The 27,273-nt window shown below is 45.2% G+C and overlaps 1 protein-coding gene across 2 annotated transcripts in view; it reads left to right on the top strand.

The window, feature by feature from the left end:
• The window catches only part of TLL2 (tolloid like 2), a 97,002-nt gene extending 73,771 nt beyond the window's left edge, over positions 1-23,231 (top strand). For both annotated transcript variants that reach the window (XM_075154493.1, XM_075154494.1), the window contains 12 exons: positions 587-689; positions 3,828-3,944; positions 7,569-7,714; positions 8,630-8,825; positions 11,385-11,510; positions 13,254-13,414; positions 14,175-14,355; positions 15,718-15,843; positions 16,694-16,821; positions 17,611-17,824; positions 18,892-19,142; positions 20,347-23,231. In XM_075154493.1, the coding sequence (XP_075010594.1) occupies positions 587-689; positions 3,828-3,944; positions 7,569-7,714; positions 8,630-8,825; positions 11,385-11,510; positions 13,254-13,414; positions 14,175-14,355; positions 15,718-15,843; positions 16,694-16,821; positions 17,611-17,824; positions 18,892-19,142; positions 20,347-20,481 (1,884 nt within the window). In that variant the 3' untranslated portion in view covers positions 20,482-23,231. The remainder of the gene's footprint in view (positions 1-586; positions 690-3,827; positions 3,945-7,568; positions 7,715-8,629; positions 8,826-11,384; positions 11,511-13,253; positions 13,415-14,174; positions 14,356-15,717; positions 15,844-16,693; positions 16,822-17,610; positions 17,825-18,891; positions 19,143-20,346) is intronic.
• The last annotated feature ends 4,042 nt before the right edge of the window (positions 23,232-27,273 follow it).

Below are 27,273 nucleotides of genomic sequence, written 5' to 3'. Positions count from 1 at the left end.
CAAAAATGCCACAAGTACACCCCATCAGTGACTTCCATAGGCCCAGAGCAAGGCCTGTAATTCTTGTTACAGAGGAGTAAAATTTTAATGCTAAGCTCTGATCATTAAAGCCACTGATCACACTTGCATCATGGTGATGGTGTGAGTGTAATCGTCAGAATGTGGAAACTTGTCAGCAAGATTAGCTATTTCTTACAAGCGTATAGACCCCAAACACCTGTATTTTGGGGCAATATGTTTCTCTATGATGTTCACATTAATCAAAACCAAAGATTCAATTTTTAATTTTAAAAAACCCGAATGGGGCTTTTTTTAAGTAGCATCTTAGTAACTGAGGAGTGGTGGCTATGAATTACAGAATGGATAGTAAAGTGCTGTCTGCTGTCGTGCACTTTCACGGTTTCGTTAGAATACCTTGAGAAGCCTTTCCTTTTTGAGGAAAGCTCAATCCAAGTAACTGTCCAACTGTCTTTTCCTGCATACTCACTTAGGCAGCACTGTAGCAGAGGTGAAGTGTGTAACCTGTAGGGTCTTCTTTTTAAAGTAGCTCCCTTCCCAAAGAGAAGTGTGCACTCTCTCCTTTCAGATTATGTTAAACTTCACATCAATGGACCTGTTTAAAAGTCGCCTTTGCTGGTATGATTATGTGGAGGTGCGTGATGGCTACTGGAGGAAGGCTCCATTACTGGGTGAGCAGCTGTTTCATTTTAATTGCATTTCATATGATGTTCTTGAAGCTTATTGAAAAACCCAAACAGATACAGATAATTCCTTTACCTGGAAGGAGCCTATGTCCAGCCAGTGCACTGGCCATCCATTAATGTCTCCATCCACAGATGTCAGTGTGCTGTATTCACACCAAATGATCCATGCTCCAAGTCCTTTGGTAGCAAAGACTTTATTCCTTCCTTTTCCAACTTGAGAACTGTGGCAGAAAGGGAAGTGAGTCGGGGGCATGGTCGGGATTAAACATGTGGTCTCTGGAGTTTTATTATCGCTCTTTCCTAAGACCTCGGTGGAACTGTCAGGCGGTCAGAATGAAGCAGCCATACAGCTCCTGGCCCAAGCTCCTGCCATTATTTCTCAAGTATTTGTGTTTACAAATACACAGTGGTCTGTACTTTGGGCCTCTCTACTTCTAGCAGGCAACTTGCTAGACCATGCCTAGGATGTGCAAGGGCTCTACTCTGCTCCTGCTCCCAAATATCTCAAGGAAGCACAGCTCCTCTGTGTCCTCCCTATTCCTCTGCCTCCTGCTATCATAACTGCAAATCTGCTGTCACCCTGAGTGGGCAGTCAGGAGTCCCACCTGCTTTGCCACAGGCTCTGATCCTGTCTCCATCCCCTAACCTCTGTATCCCGACATGTAAAATGCTGCACTGCAAACAGCCCCTTCTGCCTGAAAGGAAAGAATCAATCAGGTTGTGTAGCATCATCAGCTGTGTTAGACGTCCTATGCCCTGTGCTGCAGCACGGGTGTGGGCTGGTCAGCATGGGGTGAGTGGGTTTAGGGAGGTCTGGGTGCTCACCTTGGCCCCACTGGACATCCCAGCCCTGGTACCAGGTGATGTGCTGAGGCTGGAGCCGTGCTGCTCTCCAGAGGTTTCTGTGGGCCTGCTTTTCAGTGCAGAGTTGGCAGCCAGTTTTACTGCTTCCTGCCTGTTTTGGGGTTGGCAGCATTTATTGCTGTTTTCTGTTGCACATGCATCAGGTAACGTTGCTCCAGCAGCTGCAGCTTAGCTCCTCGTTATTTATTTTTTCTGCTGGGTAATTTAAAGGTATTTCAGAAGCCAAGCACCTCCCCGTCCCCCTAGTGCAGGTGGACTTCTGAGTGTTTCCATCTGGAAGGAGACACTGCATGAGTGGCCACGGCTCCCGCAAGGGGCTGAGCCCATGAAATTAGCTCGGAAGAGGCAGACAGACGGCAATTCAGCAGGGGGCGGGGAGGGGGATTAGTGTGAATTGTGAAAGCACGGGCTTCTTGCGGAGAGAAAAAAAATACATGTGCGCTGCATATTTTCCCAGGGAAGTGTGTGAAAACCCAGCCTTTAAATGGTGTATAACTTTTTATGAATGGGCCCTTTATCACACTCTGAGGAGTTTGCTCGTTCTCGTTCCTCATCTGCGTTTCCTCTCCTTGACACCCTTGTTAAACTCCAAGACTCAATCCAGGAGGCGGTTGCTCAGTGACCCTAGAGGAAGGAGCTTTGCAGCGTGATGCTGTTTGTTAGCATCCCCTTTGGGAGCGGGGTGGGAGATGCTATTGGTACACTGCAGGGCTGTCACGCTGCCCCAACAGCGCTGGGCAGCTTTGGGGCACAGGGGCTCAGGATTGAATAGTCGAATAAAGCGAGGGTCTGCGCTCATATTTGGATGGGGAACTCCGCAAGGGAAAAACGCTGGTGCTGAAACTGCCAGTGAAGAGAAGGGAAGTTGACAACTCGCCTTCCATGCAGTCTCGTTTGCACTGACTGGCCTGTCACAGCGGCATAGCTCTTGCATCCTTGAAGGTCATAGCCTTCTCGAGGCTGCCCAAGTGGTGAAGGTGGGGCAGACGGAGCCAAAAGTGGCAGTAGCTGACTGTGGGCAGCTGACTAAGCAGGGGGCCCCTAGGCTTTTAATGCACAGGATTCGTGCCAACTACTCTGCCTCCCATACACAGGAAAAGCAACAGCCTTCTCTGCCTGCCAGTCAACAGGCCTTGAACTGTCTGTTTCCTTACCCAGTGTAGGGAACCACCAATGAAGCCTGCTAATGGGAACTAAGGTGCTGTCTTGCAGGTAAGGCATTAGCCAGGTTTGTGCCCAGTGGATGTTGTTCAAAGAAGCCTTTGCCTGGTGTTGCAAGGGCAGGATGCCCTATCGCTGCTGTCCTGACTGAATTCAACCTGAGGAACTGCTTTCTGCTGCTGTCACATTCCCACTGGGGATTCAGTTGCACAGGGTACCAAGGCCATGCTGGATTCAGTATATAGCCGTGCTGGTGTCAGCTGAAGTGAAAAACCACATTTGCACTGTGTGTTCTCAGTGCATACTTGGTGCTGCTCTCTTTCCATGAGGAGCTTCTGGCTGGAGCAGGTAGAGGAGCACCAAGTTAGGGTTGTTGAGGTTTGGGCTGCTCTGGCAGATGCATCTGCAGCTGTTCTGTTTCAGGATTGTCCCTTGCTGGCAGGATTCGGGTATTTACCAGTGCGGGTGCATGCCAGAGAGCTCAGAGCTGGGTGAACCGTGGAGCAAAAAGGCTCTTGGTCACAAAGCTCTTGAAAGAGATTGAATGACTGAAGAGGCTTAACTCTTAAATCTACCTCTTTACCAGGGGAGTGAGAGCAGAGGACGAGGCAAGGGGTGTTTTCTCATCACCATGGCCACATCCTGCCCTCAGTTTGACTTGGACACTTTGCTCTTGGGTGCAAAGCAACGAAGGCATTTCCGAGGTCTAGCAGATGGAAAGGACGTTCCCCAATGTCACATCTCTAGAAGGACAGGGGGTGGTTCCCCACCCTTGCAGCTCATTTGCCCAATCAGGTGATAAAAACAAGAGCCCTTTTGAATTTACCAGGGCAACAGAGGCTGCATCTATGACTACTGAATTCTGCTCCCAGCTGAAGAAAACCTTTATTAATTTAATAATTTAAGAGAATATGAATTAGTGGGGGAAAAAAACCCCAGAAACTCATTCAGAAGCACAAGTGGTGATAGTGAAAGGGTGTTTTACACAAGCACAGCTCCTTTAACCACAGACTCTTTGCTTCCTGGAGCCACAGGTGCCTGCTACGCTGTGCTGCCCATCAGTCAGGAGATCTTGATCGTCTCTTTCCTGCCTTCTAGGTAGATTTTGTGGTGACAAGATCCCTGAACCGGTAATCTCCACGGACAGCAGACTGTGGATCGAGTTCCGGAGCAGCAGTAACATCCTGGGCAAAGGCTTCTTTGTGGTCTATGAAGGTACAGCCTTTAGCTAGAAGTCATCTGTCACATCGCACGGAGCAGCCAGGACAGGATGCAGGGATTTATGGGATCAGTAGGAGTTCTGCTTCGCTGTATGGCTAGACACAGCCCACGCTCTTGTTTTTATGGGAATTGGCAGATTTTGTGGGCTGTTTAGCAGACAAGGCATGGATCTTCCAAGTAGATCATCATCACATTTTTGGGGGGACAACAGGACGGCAGCACTGAGCAATAGTTTCCATTTATAGGCCAGGTTCTGTTTGCCCTAACCAGCCCCTGCAAGCAGCAGTGTTGCATGTAGTGGGAGTTCCTTCCAGTAATTTAACAGGCAAAGTTCTGTTTTGGATCATACATTCTATATTACTTAATGCAGCTTATTTTGTTTTTTTTTTTTTTTTGCTGAAATGCAAAGATTGTTCTTTGGTTTCTGCCTTTACAGAAGATCAGAAATTAGCATGTCAGATCTTCTGCAGGTCAGGTACTTTGGAAACTTGCATGGCACTGGGATGCTGAAACTACTTCAGAGGAGGAGCAATACTACGAGAGTCACTAACAAATCAGTAACATCCCTTCTCCATATATGCTTATTTTTTACAATAATTACTCTAAAATGCATTAAAAGCCTTCATTGTTCTCTGGGCAACAGGCATTTTCTTAGAAGTACCAGTGTTGTCAACAGTATTGAGGTTGACTGTATTGGTACTGATGTTGCACCATCATCTTTCTGCAGCCACAGGAACAAGCATGACACTGGAAACCCAGTGCCCAAGTGTCCAATATACTCATATTGTCATTGGAATAATGACACTAACAGAGGGAAGTGAAGAAAACACGGCACTGTTGGGGAAGTGCCAATAATGTATATGAGAATTTCACAACAGTGTGGGGCTAACAAATCTGTTTCACAGGAGAAATATCTGGTTTCTGCAGGAATTGTTGCCCCAGAGACAGAGGTAGCTTGCCTGATTTTTTTTTTTTTTTACATCTCTCCTGAGAAGCAGCTATTGCCTGGACCATGTGGTTTGTAACACCCCTTTTACAGTAGTTGGTCGGAATTAGAAGTGATCAAACTAGTGAGTCTCTAATAGACTGTTTTATTTTGGCTTATTGCTTTGGTGGGCTAGTCAGCTTAATTCTTACAGTGGGTTATTGCCCAGTGATATCTGCTCCAACTTTAAAAGAAAAAGAAAAAAAGCTAGGTGAGGAATGTTTTTTGGGAAGCAACTTCTCTGTTCTTCATCATGCGTATTAATATGGCATCATGCTTAATATTGCTAAACGATATTGAAAGAAATTTTTTTTTTATATTGGCTACATACCAAAGTCAGTTTGCAAAACTTTCTTTTCTCTTGATAATTTTCCTTATTTCCTGTTGATTAATAAATGACCCCTAAAGGTTCAGTAAACATGACCAATACTTGCTTCACTTGACTTTTGAGGAGAGCAAATGAAAGTGGAATATGCATCTAGTGGTCAAACTTTGTATCCCTCTGACTGTTCGTATTTTCCTGCCTCTTCAAGGCTCTGGCTTTTTATGTAACCCTTTCCTGCAAGAAATTTCCCTTTGGGAAGGTATGAAATCTATTGCTAAGCTTGCTAAGAGCAAGCACAGAGTATTACTGGTGGAAGCCAGCTTGTACCGCAGAAACAGTGATGACCCATTGCATAGTTCTTTTCTTAGCTCAGCCTCCTCTTGTCAGAGCAGCAGGTAGTGAGATTATCTGCATCTCTCTCCATAATTTATTTGCTGAAATGGGAGAGTTTCCAAAAACCTTCCTTAGTCCCTGTTTCCCTCTGATGCAAGCTCTGGTAGTGGCTTGTTTCTTTCCTCCGTTGTCAGGTAGTTTGCTCAGCTGTTTTGTGACTTCTGTGTCTAGGCAATAAGGATAATTTTTATTTCCAGGAGCTCGTAAATGTTTAATTTTCTATCAATTTTTGTCCAAAAGCTCTCTGTGTTGCTGTTAGTTCCTTTTTTTTCTTTTGAACTCTTCTCCCTCACGTACTAAAAAACCAAAGTGGGTTTTACCACTGCTTCTCTGTCCTCTGCTTTAATGAGAGTGCATTTAATCGCTCGTGCATCTGAACTTTGTTGGGAGCTCTGTGGGTGAAGACTGATTTTTAGATTTGGATTCCTCCAGGTCTTGGCCCTAAAGTTTTCAGTAGATGGGAGGAAAGAGGCAGAAGCATGTAGCCGCATGGTGGGAGAATTACTTGATACTAAATGACAGTTAACGTAGTCAAAGTGTCCTCATAGTTCAGTCATATTGTTCTTTTTCTTTCATGAGTTTCAAGGTGGGAAGATGCTGATAGTTTTGCCCTGCAGCACTGCTGGCAGCCCCAAGTTTGTCATTGTTATTGCCTTCTCAGGCTCTATCAGCAGATGTTCTTTCCGTTTTGCAGTAAAGCTCTTCCAGTATACTTAGCTGCTCAACTGAATTTCAGTGTGAACTACTGCAGAGGATAGATTGCTGGCTGACAGTTTTATGACTGTTAAAAAAAATGGTCAGTTCTCTGCTCTTGTAGTCCTCTTTCTGTTAGGTGGAGGAGACAGTTCTCTAAAGGGTCGCTCAGAAGTTCTCTCTAGCACCATTTGTAGCTCTGAATATATGAACTCAAACTACAATCTAAATTGTCGTCTGCAGCTGAATTTTGAGTGCAACTATTTGGTGGTGCCTTAGCACTGATTCTCTAAGAAAGAAAGCACTAGTGAAACAGTGCTTTTAACAGGGTCGCAGTTAAACATTAGCAGCTTACAAGGCAAACCTAAGACAATGTTACCCTATGCAAGCAATTTCCAGGACGCTACAAGGAGACCCACATCTGAATTGCCAATGCAACACGTTCTGGGGAGACCCCGAGTGTGAAGATGGTTGATGTCTGGCAGGTGTCATTGCAGTGCCATCTCTCTTGTGCTTGCTGTCAGTGCTTTTGTTTGCTTGACTTTAAACGCAGCCGAAACATTCATATGCCTTCTTTAGACATGTGTGTCTTGCATCATGGGGTAACAAAGGTTTTAGCCTGTGATCTTACTTTCATTTGTTACATAGTCTTGCAGACAATTATGCTGAACTGCTATTGTCTTTGAGATCTCTGCTAGTTTTGTACTAAACTAGATTTTTCATTAAACTTTCTGTTCTTGGTCTTTAAACTTACTCATTCTTACATTTACCACAAACCTTAATTTTTCATGCACAGCAGTCAGCCTGACCGTCTCCTAGTGAACAGCTCAACTCGTGCTTGTTAATATTGCCATCGTGTGGCTGGATTAGATTTGCAACTGTTTTTTATTAGGGTTTTTTTTGCCAACTTTTCTTGGTCCTTAGTCCTGGTAGCAAGTTTTAAGCAGTTATGAAGGTGACCAGGAGTGTGAAACACACAAATCCATAAAAATTCTCTGTGCCAGTGAGTTCACCTTCTAAGGAGGTTGGCACAGCAAGACAGGAGATGCTGTCACTAAGACAAAATCTTAGGTTTGTAAAAACTTCCATGACTTGTGTGTGACCTTTGTGGAACAAGCGATATTAATACAGATCTGAATGAGGAAGGAGGCTATGTATGGAGCAGGCTTTACCTAAGGAAAAACCTGCAGTCTGGTGGTTTTGCTGTTTGTTTTTTATGAAGCTATTTGTGGTGGAGAAATTAACAAAGATGCTGGCCAGATCCAATCTCCCAATTACCCAGATGACTACAGACCTTCCAAAGAGTGCATCTGGAGGATCACAGTTTCTGAGGGCTTTCACATAGGAATCACATTCCAAGCCTTTGAGGTGAGAAATGTCATTGTATATTATATTATGGATATTATTTTGCCTCTGTAGATCCTTTAAAATTAAGAAGGAGGTAATGTAATTAATAATTTAAAAAAATTTTTTTTGAATACTTCAGAACATCTTTTCTCCTCACCAGAAGTTTTCTCAGAGATTTTGAAGCCAAGTTTTAAATATGATGAGTTTTCAAAAACTGTTACTCTAGACAGAAGGAATTAGAAGGGGCACAAAATTGCTGATGATGTTAAGTAGGGACTCATGAGTCCTTAAATTTTCACTCTGGTCAAATGAAATTGTATGGTCACAATCCAGGCAAAAAAATCCTGTTGGTGTCACTGGGGCTTGGCAGATTGCAGGATGTTTGTGACTCTCCAAAGAAACATCATGTTCCCAGATGGCATTCAGGCTTTGAAAAGCTCAAAAAAGGTTTTCTCCTACTGGTAGTAGGATGTCTTACACTCTTAGCTAGGTGCCCAATGATCTGTTTCTGACTACTGATGTACAAGTCACAGACACGAGTGGACAGGACCTGGGTTGGTGCATAAATCCCATCTATCCCAGAGGCTCTGGTGGCTTGTGTACCCTTACTGTGCTTGTCTTGGAAAGGGCTGACACCCCTACCTCCTAGTTGTGACCCCACAGCTATTCCTTGAACCTTTTTGTTTGTCTGCTCTGTTCCTTACAGCTTCTCATGGAAAAGCAGCTTGTAGATAGTCAGGGACCAGGTTTCACTGGAGGGTAGCCATGAAGTAGCAGTAGAACTAAGATGTGCCTGGGCTTGAATGCAATTTCAGCTGCAGGAGAGTTCAGTGGCAGCCGTGCGGAAGCTGATCTCTGGCCAAAGTCTAACTGGTTAGCTAGCCTGACTCAGCCCTCATACTAGTGAACTACAGGCACACCCTTTTCCCATTGCAGATTGAATGGCACGACACATGTTCTTATGACTACCTGGAGATCCGAGATGGCCTCACTGAATACAGCCCACTGATCGGTCACTTCTGTGGCTACGAGAAGCCAGAAGATATCAAATCCAGCTCAAATAAAGTATGGATGAAGTTTGCGTCTGATGCAACCATCAATAAAGCAGGCTTTGCAGCAAATTTCTTTAAAGGTATGTGATCTAGTACCTCTCAAAGTCAAAGTTGAGGACCATTCACCCCTTAACTTACTGCCATCCCAAAGTGATCAGTTACTATTGTATCTACTTGTAGTTAAGAGCTCTTAGACAATATCAAGTTTATATACAAATTGCTTTAAGAATGTAGAGGAGCTTGATGCTGAGGTATGAACATCACCTCCCTGATTAAGACAGAAAGCAAGCCTACTGGGTCACTACCAGCATAGGCACTAACACTTTGGGTTGCACAGCTGGACAGAATGTGACCTCCATTTATCCATGCCAGGGGGACATTGACATTTTCAAAGAAGGTACTAGAACTGTACAAAGAGTGTTTAAAAACAACATCTCTGCTTAAGTTCTATTCCAAAAGAAACTTCTGGAGAAAGAGTAAATTTGATTGCAAGTAGAATGCCAGGGAAAATTCCAGAGTGCTTTAGGAGACAAATATGTTCCTAAACTGAGATCCTCTTCAGGAAGATGCGAATGAAGACTAAAATTCTTCTTAAGAGCTGAACCCAAGCCATGGTCCTTTACCAGCATCCTGGTGACCTGATAGAGGCAAGAACAAAATATTTAACCGCTTGGGATAATACCTGCAGAGCTGCTGTGAGGTAGATAGTCCTGTTTCTCTTAGGTTCAGTGGCAGTTGTACAGAAATAATAGCTGCAATGCCAATATTTGGATTGCATAAGTCCTTTATTTATTTCTATTTTAACTTTTCTCTTGCATTAAGGGTGTCGTCGTCCTTTTGGATCTCTCAAATTTACAGGACAATTTACAGGACTCTGTGAATTAAACTTCATTTCATGAGCTCATTAAGAAATACAACAAACAAACATGGCAGGGCTCAATCCCTTTTGCTCAGACTAGTCTATCACATGAATTCACTTATTCACCATTAAAGTCATAAGGTTTCATAATTTATAGCCCATAATTCTTAATCCGTGCACTTATGTGCAAAAAAAAAAAAAAAAATTACTTAAATAAGTATGTTGTCCTGTAAATTTGAGAGGTCCAAACAGACCATGACAAAAGGTGATTGCAAGATCACTGGCACATACTGTGATGTTTAATTCCAGTCCCTGAACAACTCTCACAGTGCCTAGACTTCCTTGTTTAAATTTCTCAGGTTCCATAAAGTCACAGAGAATACTTCCTCCTAAAGACATTTTGGCTTCTTTCAGGAGTGATAGTGCAGGCTGACTCTGGCAGAGATGTCTTCCAGGGATTAGCACCACATGGAGACTTCTTGGCCTGCAGCAAGTCATTCTGTAGAATCTGAGGTTCTCCTGTTGAGTTTGTAGGGGAAGAAAGTTACACAGCTGAACCTGGGATGCTTTCCTTGTGATACAGATAGTCAGAAATAAATTTATTTCTTTTTATGTAAAAAATGCATAAACATGCACTGCTGGTACAATTGCAGACACAGCTATTGTCTGTGGAGTTTTTGCTGGCAGACTAGATTTTGCAGTGTCTGCTCAGACTTCATGTTTGAACCAGAAACTGTGTAGCTCATGGATGATTAGAGTGTTGTTAAGTCCATGCCAGTAAGTCCAGCTGGCATGTGTATTTGCTTGGACCAAGCACCACAGTAGCCATAACTACACAATTTCTAGCCAGCTTGCATTGTGGGCAGAGCGGATGTCAGTTTGCAAAAGCTGGGTAGACGTACCTGCAGGCTACATCTGGAGCTTCAATCTGGGATCTGAAGTCTGCAGCCTTTACCTCCATATCCAGAGGGATTGTGACTACCAGCCACTCCATGAACAAAGTAAAGAACAAATTAGATGGCTCTGCAGGCACTCTTCAGACTGCCACCCATAGCTGATTGAGCAATAAGTCAGCTTTGCTTTAATGAATTATGAAAGGAATAGAGCTTCAATTACATGTCTTACAACACTGAAAGAAAATAAATCAGCTTAAAAAAAACCAGACAGTTAAGGAAGGAATTGAAAGTTATGCTTTGTGAGAATTTGCAGTGGTAACTTCTAACTCTTCAGAGAAAATAAACCTGCAAACAGCTCAGAGAGCGTAAGACAGCTCAGAGAGGGTAAGCCATTAGTCACATCCAAGAGACAATGTCAGGAAGATATGAAGAGCAATTACCTCAGGTCCATCCCATCATGTATATCTCAAGGAAAAGCTCTAGGATTATTCTTTATTACTTACCTTCATTTTGGTAACAAATGGTTTGTATCACTGAAGCCCATTTTGTATATGGTTGAAGTGTTACTAGTGATGTGCTTGTCTTCCACTCACATTGTTGTACCTTTCTTCTTCACGGCAAACATTAGAGGAAAGACGATACTTTGCAAAATATACCTGCCCATAGCCAGGACATGTCCCTCCCATGGAAAAGACTGATGACAGGGGTTTTTGATGATCACAGGAGTTGCAGCCTCTCTTTTCTCTCAAACAAGGTTTGCTGCAGTGCCTGCTCCATGGGCTCGGCTCATCAGCTCGTCCTTCTGTCCAGAAGTGTTGCATGAAGAATATGATGGGGTTTGGGTGGTCAGGAAAGTGTGACTTGTTCTGGTTTTCTCCTGACAGAGATGGATGAATGTTCTCTGCCGGACAACGGTGGGTGTGAGCAGCACTGTGAGAACACACTGGGCAGTTACAAATGCACCTGTGAGCCTGGTTATGAGTTGACAGCTGATAAAAAGAGCTGTGAAGGTGAGTAACCTACAGATTGAGGCATCTGTCTATCGGATGGGTACTACAGCTAATAATGAAATTGAACAATCTTGGAGATGATTCTCCTTGACCCTACATCTTCTTTGTTTCTGTTTATCTTACCCCACCTGAAAAATTTCTTTTTGTCAACATCTTTCATTGAAAAACAAGTTTTGGTTCAAAAATTGAAAATACTCTGATTCTCTACTGCTAAACATTTCTAAAACCAGTTGTTCTTCATAGCCAGAGATCCCTGTTCAGACCAGATCTCCCACAGTGCAGCATAAGGGAGGGCGGGCATTACAACCTGACCGTTGAGTGGCCCAAAAGTATTTCAATCTAAGGCTGAATATTTTTTTTTTAAAAGAAATTTCTTTTGTTCTTTTGTAGACTAAAATATCAATGTTTTGCCTGCATGCAAAACAGACATTCTCCATACTGAGGAGTCAATTCCCTTCTTCTGTTATGGGGGGGAAGAAACCCATGTCTTTGATAGAAACTGTTTCTTTCAGCTTTCTATTTATACAGTTAATCTCTTCCAACAAGTGTTTGCCCCCACCAACAATACAGCTGTTGATGTGGTGAGAATCCACCCATTGTTCTTGTCTGGTAGCTCTGCCTTTCAGCTGAGACGTATAGGAGCTCCACACACTGTGTGGTGCTCTCAAAGTCACCTGGTTTGCCCTGACTTCTGCTTTTGTCAAACTGTTTGGGGAAGGCTGCTATCGACTTGGTCAGGGCAGAGTTAGGTGCATGCAAAAGGCTTTTGGAAGCTTAGCTTTAGTTTTTTTAAAACAATTTCTTGCAATTTTGAGCAAGCCAGTTGGTATAACCTGGCAAACATTTTTTAAACTTCACTCTTAACCTCCTATTTTAAACTTCATTTGTGGGCAACACAGGAAGGATAATCTTTGAAATTGTAGCGATGCACATCAGAGTAAATTGTTTTTGTTTCTCCAGACATGCTTGCTACACTTTTTGTATTGAAGCTGCTCCCTTGGCTTAGTTCTCTTAATGCAAAATAATGCTGGGAACAAGGTGCAGGAAGCTTGTATCCCTGTGGGTTTTGAAGATGTGGCTGTATGTCATTACTCCCAAGAAACCGCAAGAAAAAATTGCTTCACTGCAAATAGAATTTTGCAGCAAAAGAGCAAACTGTGTTTGATTCCTTTGGGGTAAAAGCCATGCCCTTCCACAAGAGGATGAAGATGAGATGTCCTAAATTTTTAAAGAAAATGGAATAATAAAGCTAAGTCTTTGGCTTTGTCTTCAATTTTCCATAGGGAAGATGCAGTCCGCATGTAATAAGCCACTGAAGAGTTGTCAGGGATGGCTTCCATTATCTTCTAATTATTCCATTACTGATAAACTTGAAATAATGAGGTTTGTAGGACTGAGTGTGGGTGAATTTACCAAGCTGGCCTTTCTTGTGCATGTTTTGTGCATGTCAAGTCAACTGATCCACAGTAAGCCCAAGGCTATAGAGTAAAAAGGAGATCAATCTTACACAGTTTAAGTGGTTCTCAGGGCCATAGCCTCGCTGTGTATGTTTCACTCGCGATTTATAGCAGGTGGGGTTTCTGTCTTCCTCGCAGCTCCCAGCATTTTAAACCTCTTCTGGAGGCCGGGATTTGAAATGTGCCACCAACCAGGATCTGATTCATTTCCTAGCTAACAGTGTGGCCCAATCTGTGTGTCTGAACAGAACCAAGTAAAACTTGTGTTCATTTATTGCCTCTCCAGCTGCCTGTGGGGGCTTCATCTCCAAGCTCAATGGGACCATTACTAGCCCTGGATGGCCCAAGGAATATCCTACTAACAAAAACTGCGTCTGGCAGGTGGTAGCTCCAGCCCAGTACCGGATCTCTCTGCAGTTCGAAGTGTTTGAGCTGGAAGGCAATGATGTACGTAACCCATCCCTGCATCTCAGAGGTGTGACTATTGGCTAACTCAGAACTGGATAAATCCTTGGGGTACAAGGAAGAGGAGACTCTGTCTTACTGGTGGAGCTTCTGGTTATTTCCCCACCCTTGATGTAATAAGCCAGTAACAGTGATTGTTTTCCCTGAAGTCTGGATGGAGCGGAAGGATTAAAGCTGTTCTGTTGTATAAGGGGCTTCTTTTCTCCACCAGTTCTGCATAATTGTAGGTGTTCTCCATCCCTAATAGGTGTCCCATCCCCACCTTCCCCAGAGCTGCCTGTGTAGGAAAATAATTGGAAATGAACAATGAAGTACAGTTCTTCAAGAATAAACAAAATAACCAGTAAAAGAGTCTGTTCTCTGCCCTGCCAAGGGCAGGGTGGAATTTGAACAAAGCATTCAGGTCTCACTTCCCCACTGTAAATGGGGGCAGTGGTTCTTCCTTAATTCAGCAGGCTATTGAAGTTCATTCAACACTGTCAGGCTCTTGGATAAGGCGGGAGTAATTATTTTAGCTAAATTAAATGGAACCTTTGCTATTCTGATAAACACACCCATGCTTTAGGACCAGGGCAGCAAGAGAAGGGAGTGAGAACACTGACAGAGGAGAATTTGGGGAAGTTAGGACTGTATTTGAGTATAAGGCTGTTTCTGTTCCCTCTCAGTCAAGCCTCTGTCCGCTTCCTCTGAAATGCTCTTTTCCAAGTCCATGGAGCTGAGAAATCTCCTCATGTCTTGGCAGGTCTGTAAATATGACTATGTTGAGGTTCGTAGTGGGTTGGCTTCTGACTCCAAGCTGCATGGCAAATTCTGTGGCTCAGAGAAGCCCGAAGTAATCACGTCGTATGGCAATAACATGAGACTGGAGTTCAAATCGGACAACACGGTCTCCAAGAAAGGCTTTAAAGTTCACTACTTCTCTGGTACGTAGCTGTATTCTTTCACTTGCTTAGCTGTCTCCTCTGACTGAACCTCTTGGTTTTGGTGAATTTTCTTCAACCTCCTGTCAAATCAGGCAGAGCCTGACATGGTTAGTTACATCTAAAAAGCATGGTTGCTCTATGCTGTGTCACCTTTCGTCTTGGTTTCTCAGTGCAGCGTATGGTCCAGTGTCATAGTGCGGCGTCAGCAAGGTGCATGGATTCCATCAATGCCTCTGGTCTTTCCACAGCAGGAAGCAATGGGGAACCCAATCCTAGAAGTTATTTCTGTCCCTGGCGTCATTAGAGAATAGCTTTTTCCTCTGAAACTAGGAGACTTCTGAAAACAGAACTGTTTTCAGATCCTCTGAAACAGAAGACTTCTGGAAATTTTCTATAGCAATCCTTCCCATCAAAGCAGTGCATGCTGGTGGAGGTTTCTAATCGTCTGTTCTGAATGCTTCGTAGCTCTTGGTGTCAGTGATGCTCCTTGCTAACAGGCAGTTCCAGAGGTTAACTGTACGTTGTATGGAAGCGGAAATTCAGTTCCATTCTGTGTTTTCAGCAGAGATCAAGGAGTATTAATATTTTTGAAGATGATCAGGCAAAACGACCTTGAATTAAGACAGTTGCAGAGTAGAATCAGGGCTAGGGGTTTGGCTTATTAAATCTAACAAGAGGAAGGATGAGGTGGGGTACGTTTTATCGAGAAATACTTTTAGGATTGAGGAGATAGGTGAGGTTAATGAGGTCCAGGGAGAGCATTGGCCCAAGAAAAAGTGGAGATAAAGTGCTCGTAAGTTAAATTGGACAGGAAACCAGGAGCAGATCCTATGCTCAGAACAGCGAGATTCAGGAATACATAGCCCTGAATAGACAGGAGTGAACTGGGGCATATTTCAGCTTCAGAGAGCAACTCTTACCTTAGATCTTCTCCTCCATCTGGCTGTTTGTGCTCTCGGACAGAGCTGTTTAAAGATGGAGGCTCATCAGAGCATGTAGGAACTTGAAAATATAAAGATTGGCCAGTGGATTTCTTTGCCTAGGCTAGTGAATTTGTGTGATACTTTTCCTGGACCCTATTCTAAAAGAATGAGACATTGCTATAGGTTTCTTTTAGATAGGAGTCTTTAATCATTCAAAACCTACATTATATAATAAAACACATTTGTGATGCATTTTATGGAATGAAAGACAATTGAGGAGAATTGTATGTGGGCTAAAAAGCTGACTGGACTAATCCAGCAGCAGAGGTTGGAGGTTTACACTGGTATCTGCCAGTCTGGGTATGGGTCTCCCAGCTGGCAACTGTGGTAGTTTGTTTCTCAATGGCAACTCAGTGTTTGTCGGTTTGATCCTGCCCAGACAAAGACGAATGCTCCAAGGACAATGGTGGTTGCCAGCACGAATGTATCAACACCTTTGGGAGCTACGTATGCCAGTGCAGAAATGGCTTCATGCTGCATGAAAACGGCCACGATTGTAAAGAAGGTAAGGTCCCCACTCCCTGCCCTCAGGAAAGACAAGATGCCTCAAACACGGTTTGAGCCAGGGTGCCTCCCGCCCAGTGCTGGAAGGGTGTTTGTACAGTGGACCAGGCTGGGGCACTGAGAAAGCCCCAGCTAGCTGGAAAACTACCTAGGAAAAGGAAGAAGAGGACTTGTTTTCAGCTGAATCTGTTCCCCTGTCTGGCCCTCCATATGGCCGTGGGGACAAGAAGCTGGGCTAGTGAAAGGAGCAGTTGTGGGACACCACCATTACACTAGTCACTGCTGCTTCATTTAATTATTGGGTTGAGTCAGAAGAGAAAGGCTGACCTGATCTAACTATTTGCTGCTGCCAAAAATACCTCTCTTCCTTTACCCTCACCCCTGCTGTGTGCTGCCATGGCCTTTCTGTGTATCGTGTCTGGTCCTTGTCTGATCTCTCCATGAGCTGATTCAGCTTTCCAAGTCAGTAAACAAATGACTCAAGGCTGAGAGTCCAGTGTCAACACGGTGGAGGGGTTGGAGACCACGTCACTGGGAACAGGGCAGACAAGATGGAGGAGCAGGAGAATACGTTTGGGAGTGAAGAGGTGAATGATGTTAATGAGGCCCAGGGGAATAAGATGGTCCATTTCACCAGCGGCCAAGTTAGCTCAAAAAAGTATAGGCCTTTCTGAAGACAAACCCACCAGAACTATGCAGTAATCCTAAAAGATACTGTTCAGTGACTGAAGCCTTCCCTGTTTCTGCCCTGTTGAGGGGCTCAGTGGGCAGAGAGGAGCATGCGGGACGTTACATGGTTCCCACATGAGACCTGCCTCGATGCCTCCATCTTACGATCTCTCTCTCTCAAGCTGGTTGCGAGCACAAGCTGAGCGGTGCGGAGGGAACCATGAGCAGTCCAAACTGGCCTGACAAGTACCCCAGCCGGAAAGAGTGCACCTGGGACATCTCTGCCACACCTGGCCACCGGGTGAAAGTCGTGAGTAACCAGTGAGCGGGAGTGCGAGGGGAGAAGCGGGCTGGATTGTGAGGAGCTGAAGTGACTTCCCCCCACCACTGTGTGAGTGGGAGGTTGATCCCCATAGGTCCTGTGTGGGGTGTTCGGAGGAGGGTGTCCCAGGAGGCTGCCCCTGGCCTGCAAAAGGGCAGAAGGTCTCAGACGGACACGAGGCAGGGGTGAGGCAACTTGGAGGAGACTCCAGCAGATGACAACTGTGGAGCATTGCTCTCTCTGTTAACAGAAGGTATAACATGCCCTCCCACCCCTACCCCTCCTTGTGAGCCACTCTGTTGGGACCATATCTGCATAAGGTGGTGGCAGGGCCAGTCCCCAGCCCCTCTGAGGGAGAAGTGTCAGGCCCAGGCATATGGCAGGACATGCCCAAAGCTGTGCAGATGGCCCATGCACAGGGGGAAATAATGCCTGGATCCCCTGTGCTCAGTGGAAGTAATACTGAAGAACTGCCCATTCAGTCTGCCCATTCTGACAGGGTTCCCGGCAGGAAAAATAAGAGCATATAAGGCTTGCAGTTGAAAACTGTTGTCATGCACCCACGTGAGGCAGCAAAGCTAAGGCTACACAGCACTTTCATATGAACTTCTGAGCTTTGCCACTCTTGTCTGAAACCACACTATTCTATTTTAGTTTGCAGGAGGAATGGGACAGGCATACCATTTGACCTGTTTCTCACTTGGCATTTTATCCTCTGCTGAATTGCATGCTCAGATTTACAAATGTCTGTCTTAATTCTCCTTATTCTTTCTGTAGACCTTCAATGAGTTTGAGATTGAACAGCACCAAGAATGTGCCTATGACCACTTAGAAATGTATGATGGGCCCAACAGCAAGTCACCTATCCTTGGCCGCTTCTGTGGCAGCAAGAAACCAGACGCTGTAGTGGCTTCTACCAACAAGATGTTCCTCAGGTTTTACTCTGATGCTTCTGTGCAAAGAAAAGGTTTCCAGGCAAAGCACAGCACAGGTAAGCTGGTTGCTTGCCAATACCCCAGTGCGATAAGATGTCATCAAGTCTCACTGCATTTTTTTACCAGGCAAAATCAGACACGCTTTTCTCCCAAATAAGCTTAGCCTGAATTTTAAGTGGTTGCATATTGTGCTAACCAGTTTCCAGACCATTGTTGGCACCATACCATAAATGCCAGCTTCCTTATCAGCTCAGAGGTCTCTTGATGTCAGACATTCCTGCTCACGTTCTTTTGTTTAAATTGGAGGTGTTTGGTTGAGTAGCAACCCCTTCTGTTCCTCATCAACCCTCAGAGAAGGAGGTGATGCAACTTAGCTCGTGTATTGGCCCACACACGGAACAGGCCCATATGAGATTGATTATGGTGGAAGCAGAGATGTGCTGTGGGTAGACACAGCTTGATCCTCTTATCTGTGGCAGCCCAGAAGTGAGCGTGTTGTACCAAGGTTCACTTTTTTGAAATCCCTGCCACTGTAAACAGGTAAAACGTGCTTTGAGTGGCAGTGCATGAGAGACTGGTGAAGAGGCGTCTTCCTGATTGGCTGCAGGGAAACTCTGCACCAAAGCACATGCATTTTGCACAAGCATAGGGCTGCTTTTGCATATTGTGTGGGCAGAAAAGGATTGTTTTGGTCCCCAGTTTTTTAACGTGCTTCAACTTCCTGCTGGCAAAATACTTGGGGTCAGAATTTCAGCTACAGGACAAGTGCAAAGAACATGTTAAGTGTTCCTTTAAGCAATTGCTTTCTAAAATAATACATTTTTCCAGACTATAATGTGGCAGGAACCCCATCCTGCCAGTTTTAACTGGTCGCCTTTTTCCGTGCATGTTCTGTACCAAAAGAACCAAGCTTCTTTACACTATGTGGGTCATTGGATTCATGGATGACTGGAGATTCACTGGTTTATGGTAGTTTGGTGCAGTGGTTAATTACCTTCCATGTTGTACATGCACTTCAAGCTGGAGGTCTTCTCTCCTCACAGCTGGCCCAAAAGTGGGATGGTGGTCTTTGTTGTGAGGTAAGGCCTTTGAGAGACTGTTTCGTGCCCTTTTCTTCCTCCAGAGTGTGGCGGGCTCTTAAAGGCTGAAGTACGAACTAAGGAGCTGTATTCCCATGCTCAGTTTGGGGACAACAACTACCCAGGTCAAACCAACTGTGAATGGGTGATTGTAGCTGAAGATGGTTACGGGGTGGAGCTGATATTCCAGACGTTTGAGATCGAAGAGGAGGCCGACTGTGGGTACGACTACATGGAGATTTATGATGGTTACGACAGCACTGCACCCCGCCTGGGACGCTTCTGTGGCTCAGGGGTAAGTGGGGTGTGGTGGTGGGGATTTCATAGGCATAACTGGAGGTGCACCTTTTTGGACAGCGGCAGCTCTCACAAACTGGTGATGAGAATGCCTTATGTGTCTGGGTTTTGCTTCTTCTCCTGTTGCTAGAGATCACAGCCATTTTATCTGATGCACAGAGTTGGTCTGAAAACCCTGCCAACTGACTTTCCCTTGTTAGCCCAGGGCCATGTGCAGCAGCACGGGACTGCCACGCTGCTGTGCCCCAGCCCTGCCGCGAAAGCGTTGTGTAAATGTGGGGAACGGCTTCCAAAGGCCAGTTTCACCCTCAGTCACTTCCTGCCTGGAGCCAAGTCACGTTGTGGCCACACTATGGCGAGGGCGAAGGGTGGAGGGACTTGCAGAGCTGCTTGTTGACTCCAGGGTGGCATGCTGTCTCCTAAACTGTTATCTGTGTCCCCATTAACAGGAGTGACTCTGTTAGCATGAGCAATGGTGTGTGGTATTTAAAATCAGAGGGTCTATGTTTGATTTCTCTAGGACTTCAGCAATGAAATGGAGAAGGTTCTTATTGAATTTAAAGAGAGACAACCAGGCAGCAGGTGTGTGGAAGCAGTCCTTGCAAATTGGGGAAATGGTCTGGAAAATAAACAAAGGGATAGCAGCTTGGTGTGAAGAAGTTCAGGGCAGCAGGGTAGTAATCTACCTACCTGCACACTGACAAATGGAGAATGGCTGGGAAAGTGTTGGTGCTGCAGAGAAGCACAGGGAGGTTGTAGCAGGTCACAACAGCGGGGGAGATAACCAGAGTTATCGTGTAAGATAAGTGGCTAAGTTACTTTGCTGCTAATGAACCCTGAGAGAGCCTCAGCTGCCAAACAGGGTTCCAGTTTGGATTGTGTCATTTCCTGAAAAGATAACGACAAATTAGAGCAAACTCAGAAGATTGGACAAGAATATCCAGGGAGTCCTGTGAAAAAACAACTGGAAGAACTGGGATTGTAGAGTGGACTGGCATCAGTCTTCAAACATAAAAGGCAAGTATGCAAAGAGCAAGGGAACACGCTCAGGCAGTCAGAGCAAGGCAGGAGGTACGGAGCGCTCAGTCTTCGTGTTTACTGGCCAGTCTGTCTTCACTGTGAGCTTAAACTCTAGCATCATAGTGCAGTTATTTAGCCTGCAGACTTGACCACTCTGTGCTGTCTTCTTTCCTTTTCTGCAGCCTCTGGAAGAAATCTACTCTGCAGGTGATTCCATCATGATTCGATTCCATACAGACGATACCATCAACAAGAAAGGCTTTCACGCCCAATACATAAGTACCAAATTTCAGGATGCATTGCACATGAGAAAGTAGTTTGACTGCTCCTCAGAGACATTCCCCATCTGAAGATTGAGACGTTTAACTGTGATCTTTGTCTTCTTTTTTTTTTTAAAGCTTCTGTGCACCTGGCCAAAAGCAGTGTACAGTATTTTCTGTAACTAAAACTAAATCCAGTCTCAAAGGTTTGCCTCTGCAATTATTAGCATGACCCTTTCTTGTTAACATACCCAGGACCAAAAATTGTCTTCTAATCATACCTGCAAGGGCACAAAAGTTGTATTTTGCACAGCTTGCCATGGGGCTGAGTGAAGACTGAGCTTGAATTGAGAAAAGCCTTCGTCTCTTGTGTATCCTGTTTCTAGGTGACATTTCCCAAGCACCCTGTACACATGAGCTGTCTGAACACATTTTCTGGAGCAGGTGATGTGGACAGTCATCCAGTAGGATTTTCTCAAAGGACTTTGGGAGCCACCCACTCTCCCCTACCAGCCCAAAATACTCTGTGCAATAAGTGAACAACCAGATGGCTGGAACTCCATCACTCCTTCTGTCCCGTCTATTTATTGTCTTGGTTATTGTGGGTTGAGAGCTAGGCAGGGGCACAGGAACAGTCTCTTTAGGGCTGCTAGCTACTTGGATCACGGAGAACGAGAAGGGCCCAGTGCCTGATTTGCAGTAATTGTCATGGTGTATGTTGAATGGAAGTACTTTGATGCGGTGGCCAAGGGAAAGGTGGCTGACAGGGAAGTGCTGTAGCGGGATGCAAGGCATGAATGTGTGATGGTGGCAAAGCTTAGCAACTGGAGTGCTGACAGCGTGCTCCAGTTACACCACCAGGCAAGGCAGCTCAGAGGGCTGTGGCAGCAGTCCAGGCCTTAAATAAGGAATCTCTCCTCCTCACTCCACCCACATTTGCTTTGTCAGCCACCTTTACGCCGCTTCCTTTCCTTAGTACCGCTTCCCTGTGAGCCCTTCCTTCTCGCAGCTGAGCTGCTCTCCCCAGGGCTCCCCACTGCAACCTAGGAGTGCTCTGCAACATCAGCTAGCTGGAGCGCCTCACCAAAGGAAACGCTGGGCCAGAGATAGTCAGAGTGTCCCTGAGGCAGAGGGACACAGGCCATGCTACAGGTCAGCTCTGGTGAGCTCTGGGAACTTGTCAAACATGTGCAAGCTCCAGGCATGGGACTAGGAACAGAAGAGCTCTGCTGGTTTCTGCTTCCTCCCCGTTCCTTGCTGGCCCGTGGCCCAGTCTCTTAGCTTCATGGCAGGGGGGCAAGCAAGATGCTGACTTAAGCACTTTGAGGTGTAAGGCTCAGACATGTTCTGTGTTGCAGTTATTTACGTACAGGGAAGCTACCAAGCCATGGGCTTGCAGAATTAACAGGTACTTTGGCACTTCTTTGGGAAAAAGTAGGGAAAACTATGCTTTTGGGGGAACCACTGTAATTGAGCTGTTGATACGGGAAGAAAAAAAAAGAGAAGGAAAAAAAAAAGACTTTATTCTGAATGGTATTTCATTAAGGCACTCATGGGCAATTATGAGCTAAAAGCTGAGGTATGTTAGCTTTAATAAAGTATTTATAATCCAAGGATTACTATGTTTACATAACCAATATACTGTCAGGCTCCAGGGTGATACCTCTTCTCTGGTGTATGACTGTCAAGAAGTGTGGGGCCAGCACCACTGTCAGGCACAAACCACATTCCTGGAGATGAGGGCATTTCCAGGTGGATAATAAATAGACCCAGCCCTCGCCAGAAGTCCTTGAACAGAATATGGTCCAAGTATTGTGAATACTAGGAGAAGCAAATGCATGAAAATATTTTCTTGCTTAGAACAAGAAAAATAAAGTAATTTATACACACACACACACAAGATTATATGTATATAAAATGTGCATGTAGAAGACCAGTAGTCAAAGCCTTAATAAGTGTCATGTGAACAATACTGTACCATTGACTATAGCTTTATTGCAGGCTGTATAAAACCATGCTATTTCTAGCTCTGTTTTGTTCCTCTTTTCAAATTTTGTGGCCTTTTTACAGGCAAGATCTCTCATCTCAAGCTGTTTGACCATGCAGGTCTGGGGGAGTGAGCTCTGCTAGACGGGGTCTGCGTTTGTCCTTCTCTTCCTTGCCCCCATTCAAGCAAAATTGCAGTGACTCAGATCTGGAAATAAAAGCATGACACCAATCCCCGTGAAACAGAAGGAAAATTTCAGGTGGCAAGCAGTGGTTCAGGTTTCCTGGCTCTCTAAATGGGAGCAATGACTCTGGAGAGAAGTGACTGTAGCAGCTTCCCATGTACTTCAACATCTCTGTTCCATGTTCTTGTAATTTCCCATCTTCCCCAGACCGGTTCACTGCAGATGCTTGCAATGTGGTTTGATGGATCTACTACACTTGCTAGCATTCACGCAGGCGTCTCTTGTGACAGTGTGCTCACAACTGTTGTACTGTGCGTTTCAACCAATGATCTATGTAGCATATTTCTGCTGTACTGACTGGGCTTAACAGTCAATAATTCTAAATGTGTGAAAGTTTCTTAAGAAAAAAGAAAAAATGTCAGATCCTCTAAGGTGTGTATACGTATTCTGGCCCTTTGTGTTGTTTTACATTTCACTAACTAAAATAATTTTTTAAAAAGGGGAGGAGAGGAGGGTGTGGGGGCAATCACAAATGTACCTGTACCCAGAACGAGTCTCTGCATTCATTAAAGACTGTGGATTCAGTTGCACGTTCTGTTGTATGCATGCATTCACCACTTCCTCAAGGGGAGGAAACTTCTTAATACATTCCTTGTTCTGCCAACTGTTGTTTGTGTCTACTGCCAATACTGGGTGGGATTTACTCTCTGCAGGAAGCAACTTTCCCATGAGCCTTTAGCTTTGTCTTGGCTTTTGCAATCAAGAGAGCATTTAGGAAGTGGGGCGGAGGAACGAATTGGTCAGCCAAAGGGGTACATCATTGTGTTTCATGTTCTGCACTCATGCTTTAGTGGACTGAGATGCAGATCTGCAGTGATAAACATTAGGGATCTGGGAATTAGTCCATAAGTAGACTTCAAGAGAGAGGCTCATTTACTACACTATAGGGTATGGCCTTCATCAGCAGGTCCCAAAGACCCTGGGACATGAAACTCCTGTGCAAAGGACAGCAAGGTGAGCATGAGGCAGATGTTCCTTTCTGCAAAGTTGTGGTCCGCACTCTCACTGTGGCAGCAAAATGTTCAGTAGTTAGACAGCACCTAAAATGCTTTTCTTCCTCATTCTGTCCTCTGCTTGATGTCTACCCTGCTTGCTAAGGATCATGTCTGTGTTCTTTCCCCAATACATAACCAGTTCATGCATGTCCCACCACCCAGAACATTTCCTGTGGGGTGTGTCACAGCCACTCAAACCTTTATGGTGACTGAATTTCCTCTCAGCTGCTCCCAAAGGCAAAGCAGCAACAGAGATGAAGTAAGGAATAAGCATCCCCGTGCAGCCTCCTGCACCAGAGTATCAAGACACAGTATGACCCTGGAGTGAGCCTGGAGGCTGACAGTTAAGTCACCATCATTTCCCATTTTAGAAGGGCCAGGAAGCCTTCAGTCACACAGACAGTTACAGTCCAAAATGATGTTGAAACATTATAAACGATGCAGCCCAAGTGAAGCCAGGGGGAAATAGGAGGTAAAATAGAAGGTGGAATATGGACTGTAGTCACAGGTGTTAGAGAAACACACAAACGTTTGCAATTGCAGCGAGATAGGTTCTTACTGTGTGCACGATCTATCTGTTGTATGTGTAAAGATCTTTTGGAGGCTTATATCTTCCCTGCTGTTCAACTAGCATGTTCCCTTAATGACTCTTTCCACACTGATTGGCTGCCACCAGTGCTGTGAGATGTGGCCGGTCCTCATTTTCTCTGCTTATTTCTAGAAGCAGGACTTAATTTTCCAGAAAGTGCCAAGGACCGTCCAGTCACCACGTGTGAGATGCTGAAGGGCATATCCATTGTCTACCAGGAGATTCTTCATCTTTTAAAAACACAAGTACCCAGGGGTGCAGCACACTTCAGACACAGAACGATGCCTCAAGACCATCAAACCAGCAGAAATCCTCCACTCTGTCCGGGCGTTTCCAGTGAACGTGCTCTGGCAGACGAGGTGCGAGCCTTAGAAAGCAAAAGCAGGATTCCCCTCAGGCTGATCTGTAGTACATATTAAACACGCTCTCAGAGCCAGGAGCGGGTTTATTTGCCGTGGGGCCGGCACAGAATTGGCGGAGTCCCCGGCGCCCTGAAGCCCAGCTTCCCAGGCACGCGCCAGACCCTGCCCCTGGCAGGGACCTGGCTCTGTCAGGTGTGCTGGGACCCAGCCAGGTTTCCTGAGTCAGCCGGAGAGAAATGCCATTGTCTCTTCCTCTTTGCAGGTCCGCAGTTCGTTTTTTTTGCAGGAGGAGAAAGTCATCCTAAAAGGAGCGCTAACCCTGGCGTCAGGCAGTCTGCTGTTAATGCATGCAGGGATTTCTTGGGGAGAAGAGCAAAATGGTGAGTGGGAATCATCCTGTTGAGTCCATTGCGTCTTGTTTGGATGGAAGTAGCATGGGGAGGTCAGCGTACAGGAGAGGTGAGGCCACGGGACTGCTTAGCTGTTGGATGGAAAGCTCCCTGGGAGCGTTTAACCCTCCCGTTCTCTGCCCCAACCAGATCAATCAAGCTGGCCCCTTCGTTAGCTCTGTATTTCCTTACAGCGCAACCCGCGGTTTCAGACACCTGCTTGGATTTTAGTGTCTACCCCAGCCTTTCTGTCCTGGAGGTATTGTGTGGTGTTAGGGCAGTTGGAGCAAAGAGGAGGCTTGTGCCCTGGATCATGCAGTGGATCCTTCTTAAGGAGATTTCCTGTCCTGGGAGATGGGACCTGCTGAAACACACACCGTCGGTTTAGAAATGGCCAGGTGAGAGTGGCTGGGAGCGAAGCCTCCTTCCTCCCAGCAGCTAGCTAGCTCTAAGGCTGAAGCAACATTCTCCTCTGAAATTTAATAATTAATGAATTCCGTGAGCTTTCACTGAAAACATGTTCTCAAAGCATCTTGGATTGACAGCAGAGCTAGGGGAGTGCAGCACAAAGTTACTTTAAACGGCATACAAACAGAAATAGATTAGTGGCTTTGGGCTCTCCAACCTCTGTTGATCTTCCTTCACTTCCCCATATTGGTCCCCTTGGGATCTCTCTTTGTCTCCCTCTTCCACAGCCCTACCCAGTGAATGGCACCTAGCCTGTCCTGGCTCCATCCAAGAGCTGGCCAGGCATTACCCCTGGAGCTGTATAGGCTCCAGAAGAGGAGATGGTCCCTGCCCATGAACAAGCACAGTTGGAGCAGGCATGAGAACAGCTAGGGGAAAGGGAGTGTCATCCATATGCTGGAGAGCTCATGCTGAGAGCTGGAAGCATCTGTGGAGCATCTGATTGCTGGACATGTGTGTGAACTGCGTTCGTCCATCTCCCCTCTGCTCCCTTCAGTGAGAAGCTCTCTGTACAGAGCCACAGGGGCCCAGTGATGCTGATTTTGGTTAGGGAAGAGGTCTGTCTCCATCAGTTTCCCAGACTGTAGGCTGCGGTGAGTTATTGAGTGGCAAAAAGGGAGAGGGAGAGGTTGCAGCAGTTATTTTTACCTCAGCTACAGTATAAGGCATAACCTCAGCTACAGTATAAGGCTTGCTTTCACCCAAGATGTGCTCTTGGCAGGCAGTAGCTGCTGTAGTTAATGCTGCTGGGAAATCTATTTGACTCACATCAGGGCCACTGACACCCAGAGCCCTGTAAACATCACTCCGCAGTAGTCAGGGCAATCTATGAGCAAAAGCAGGGGCAGTGCAGGCATAGAAAGATAATCACAATATTGAATTACATTCACTTTACATTTAGAAATTTCAGAGCAATGGTCAGGAGTTTTAATCAGAAAGATTAGAAGTGTCCTCTTCTTTCTTTTTTGAACTAAATAAATTGGAAGTCCATAGTAATTTTCACGTAAAGGACAGCCTTGTCTCTCCTGACATGGCTAGCATACGAACTTGCATACTGATCCATTTTTGCAGGTGACTTGAGACAATGGCTTTAAACCAGAGTACAATTGAGAGAAACAGCCTATTTCTCAGTGTCTTGCTCGAGTTTTCTGTATTTGCTTGCTAGCAGATTAGACACTTTGGTTTCCAAATACAACAGTCATGGTAATATACCCTGAATCCTGTATTTTGTAAATAAAGGCAGCTCAGAGGAGAGCACAAATGCCCAGTGCCCTGAAAGTCACCTGTTAGAGATTTAAGTGCAAAACCAGACTTTTTCTTTAAATAAGGGCTTATTTCATAGAGTCTGTCTGCTAGTGTCCCACCTTAAGAAACTAAGTATTTAACCCTGGTCTGGAACTGTGATTGAATAAGCTAGGAAAAACATTTCTACCCAAATCAAGGGCTACCAATGAAGTTATGACCTATTCCTATCTGGCAACTTAAATTTGTAAGTAGTCAGTTGCACACACAAATACAGCTTCACAAATAACTTGAGCACAGAAAGGGGACCATCTGTAAATGTGCTCTTTCGGTGGCTCCTTCTATTCAGACTTCTATTTAACCTGCATGCAGAGTCCTGGAAATAATCATGAAGTTCATCAATGTCTTTAACTAAGAAGGAGGAAATAAAATAAATTTACAGCTTCAGAGAAGAGGCAGATATGAAAATCCAAGCTCAAACATTAACAGGTCAGCTGTTCACAAAGGTGTGTTTCAGTGAGGAAGTTCAAGGAAGGCACAGTACAAAATTTGGGTGAGAAATGTTTTGCTATA

This window comes from Calonectris borealis, chromosome 7 (genome assembly GCF_964195595.1).
Source record: "Calonectris borealis chromosome 7, bCalBor7.hap1.2, whole genome shotgun sequence".
In the NCBI taxonomy this organism is placed as follows: domain Eukaryota; kingdom Metazoa; phylum Chordata; class Aves; order Procellariiformes; family Procellariidae; genus Calonectris; species Calonectris borealis.
The sequence above is the reverse complement of the archived record's forward strand: the minus strand, read 5'-3'. Positions and strand labels throughout refer to the sequence as shown.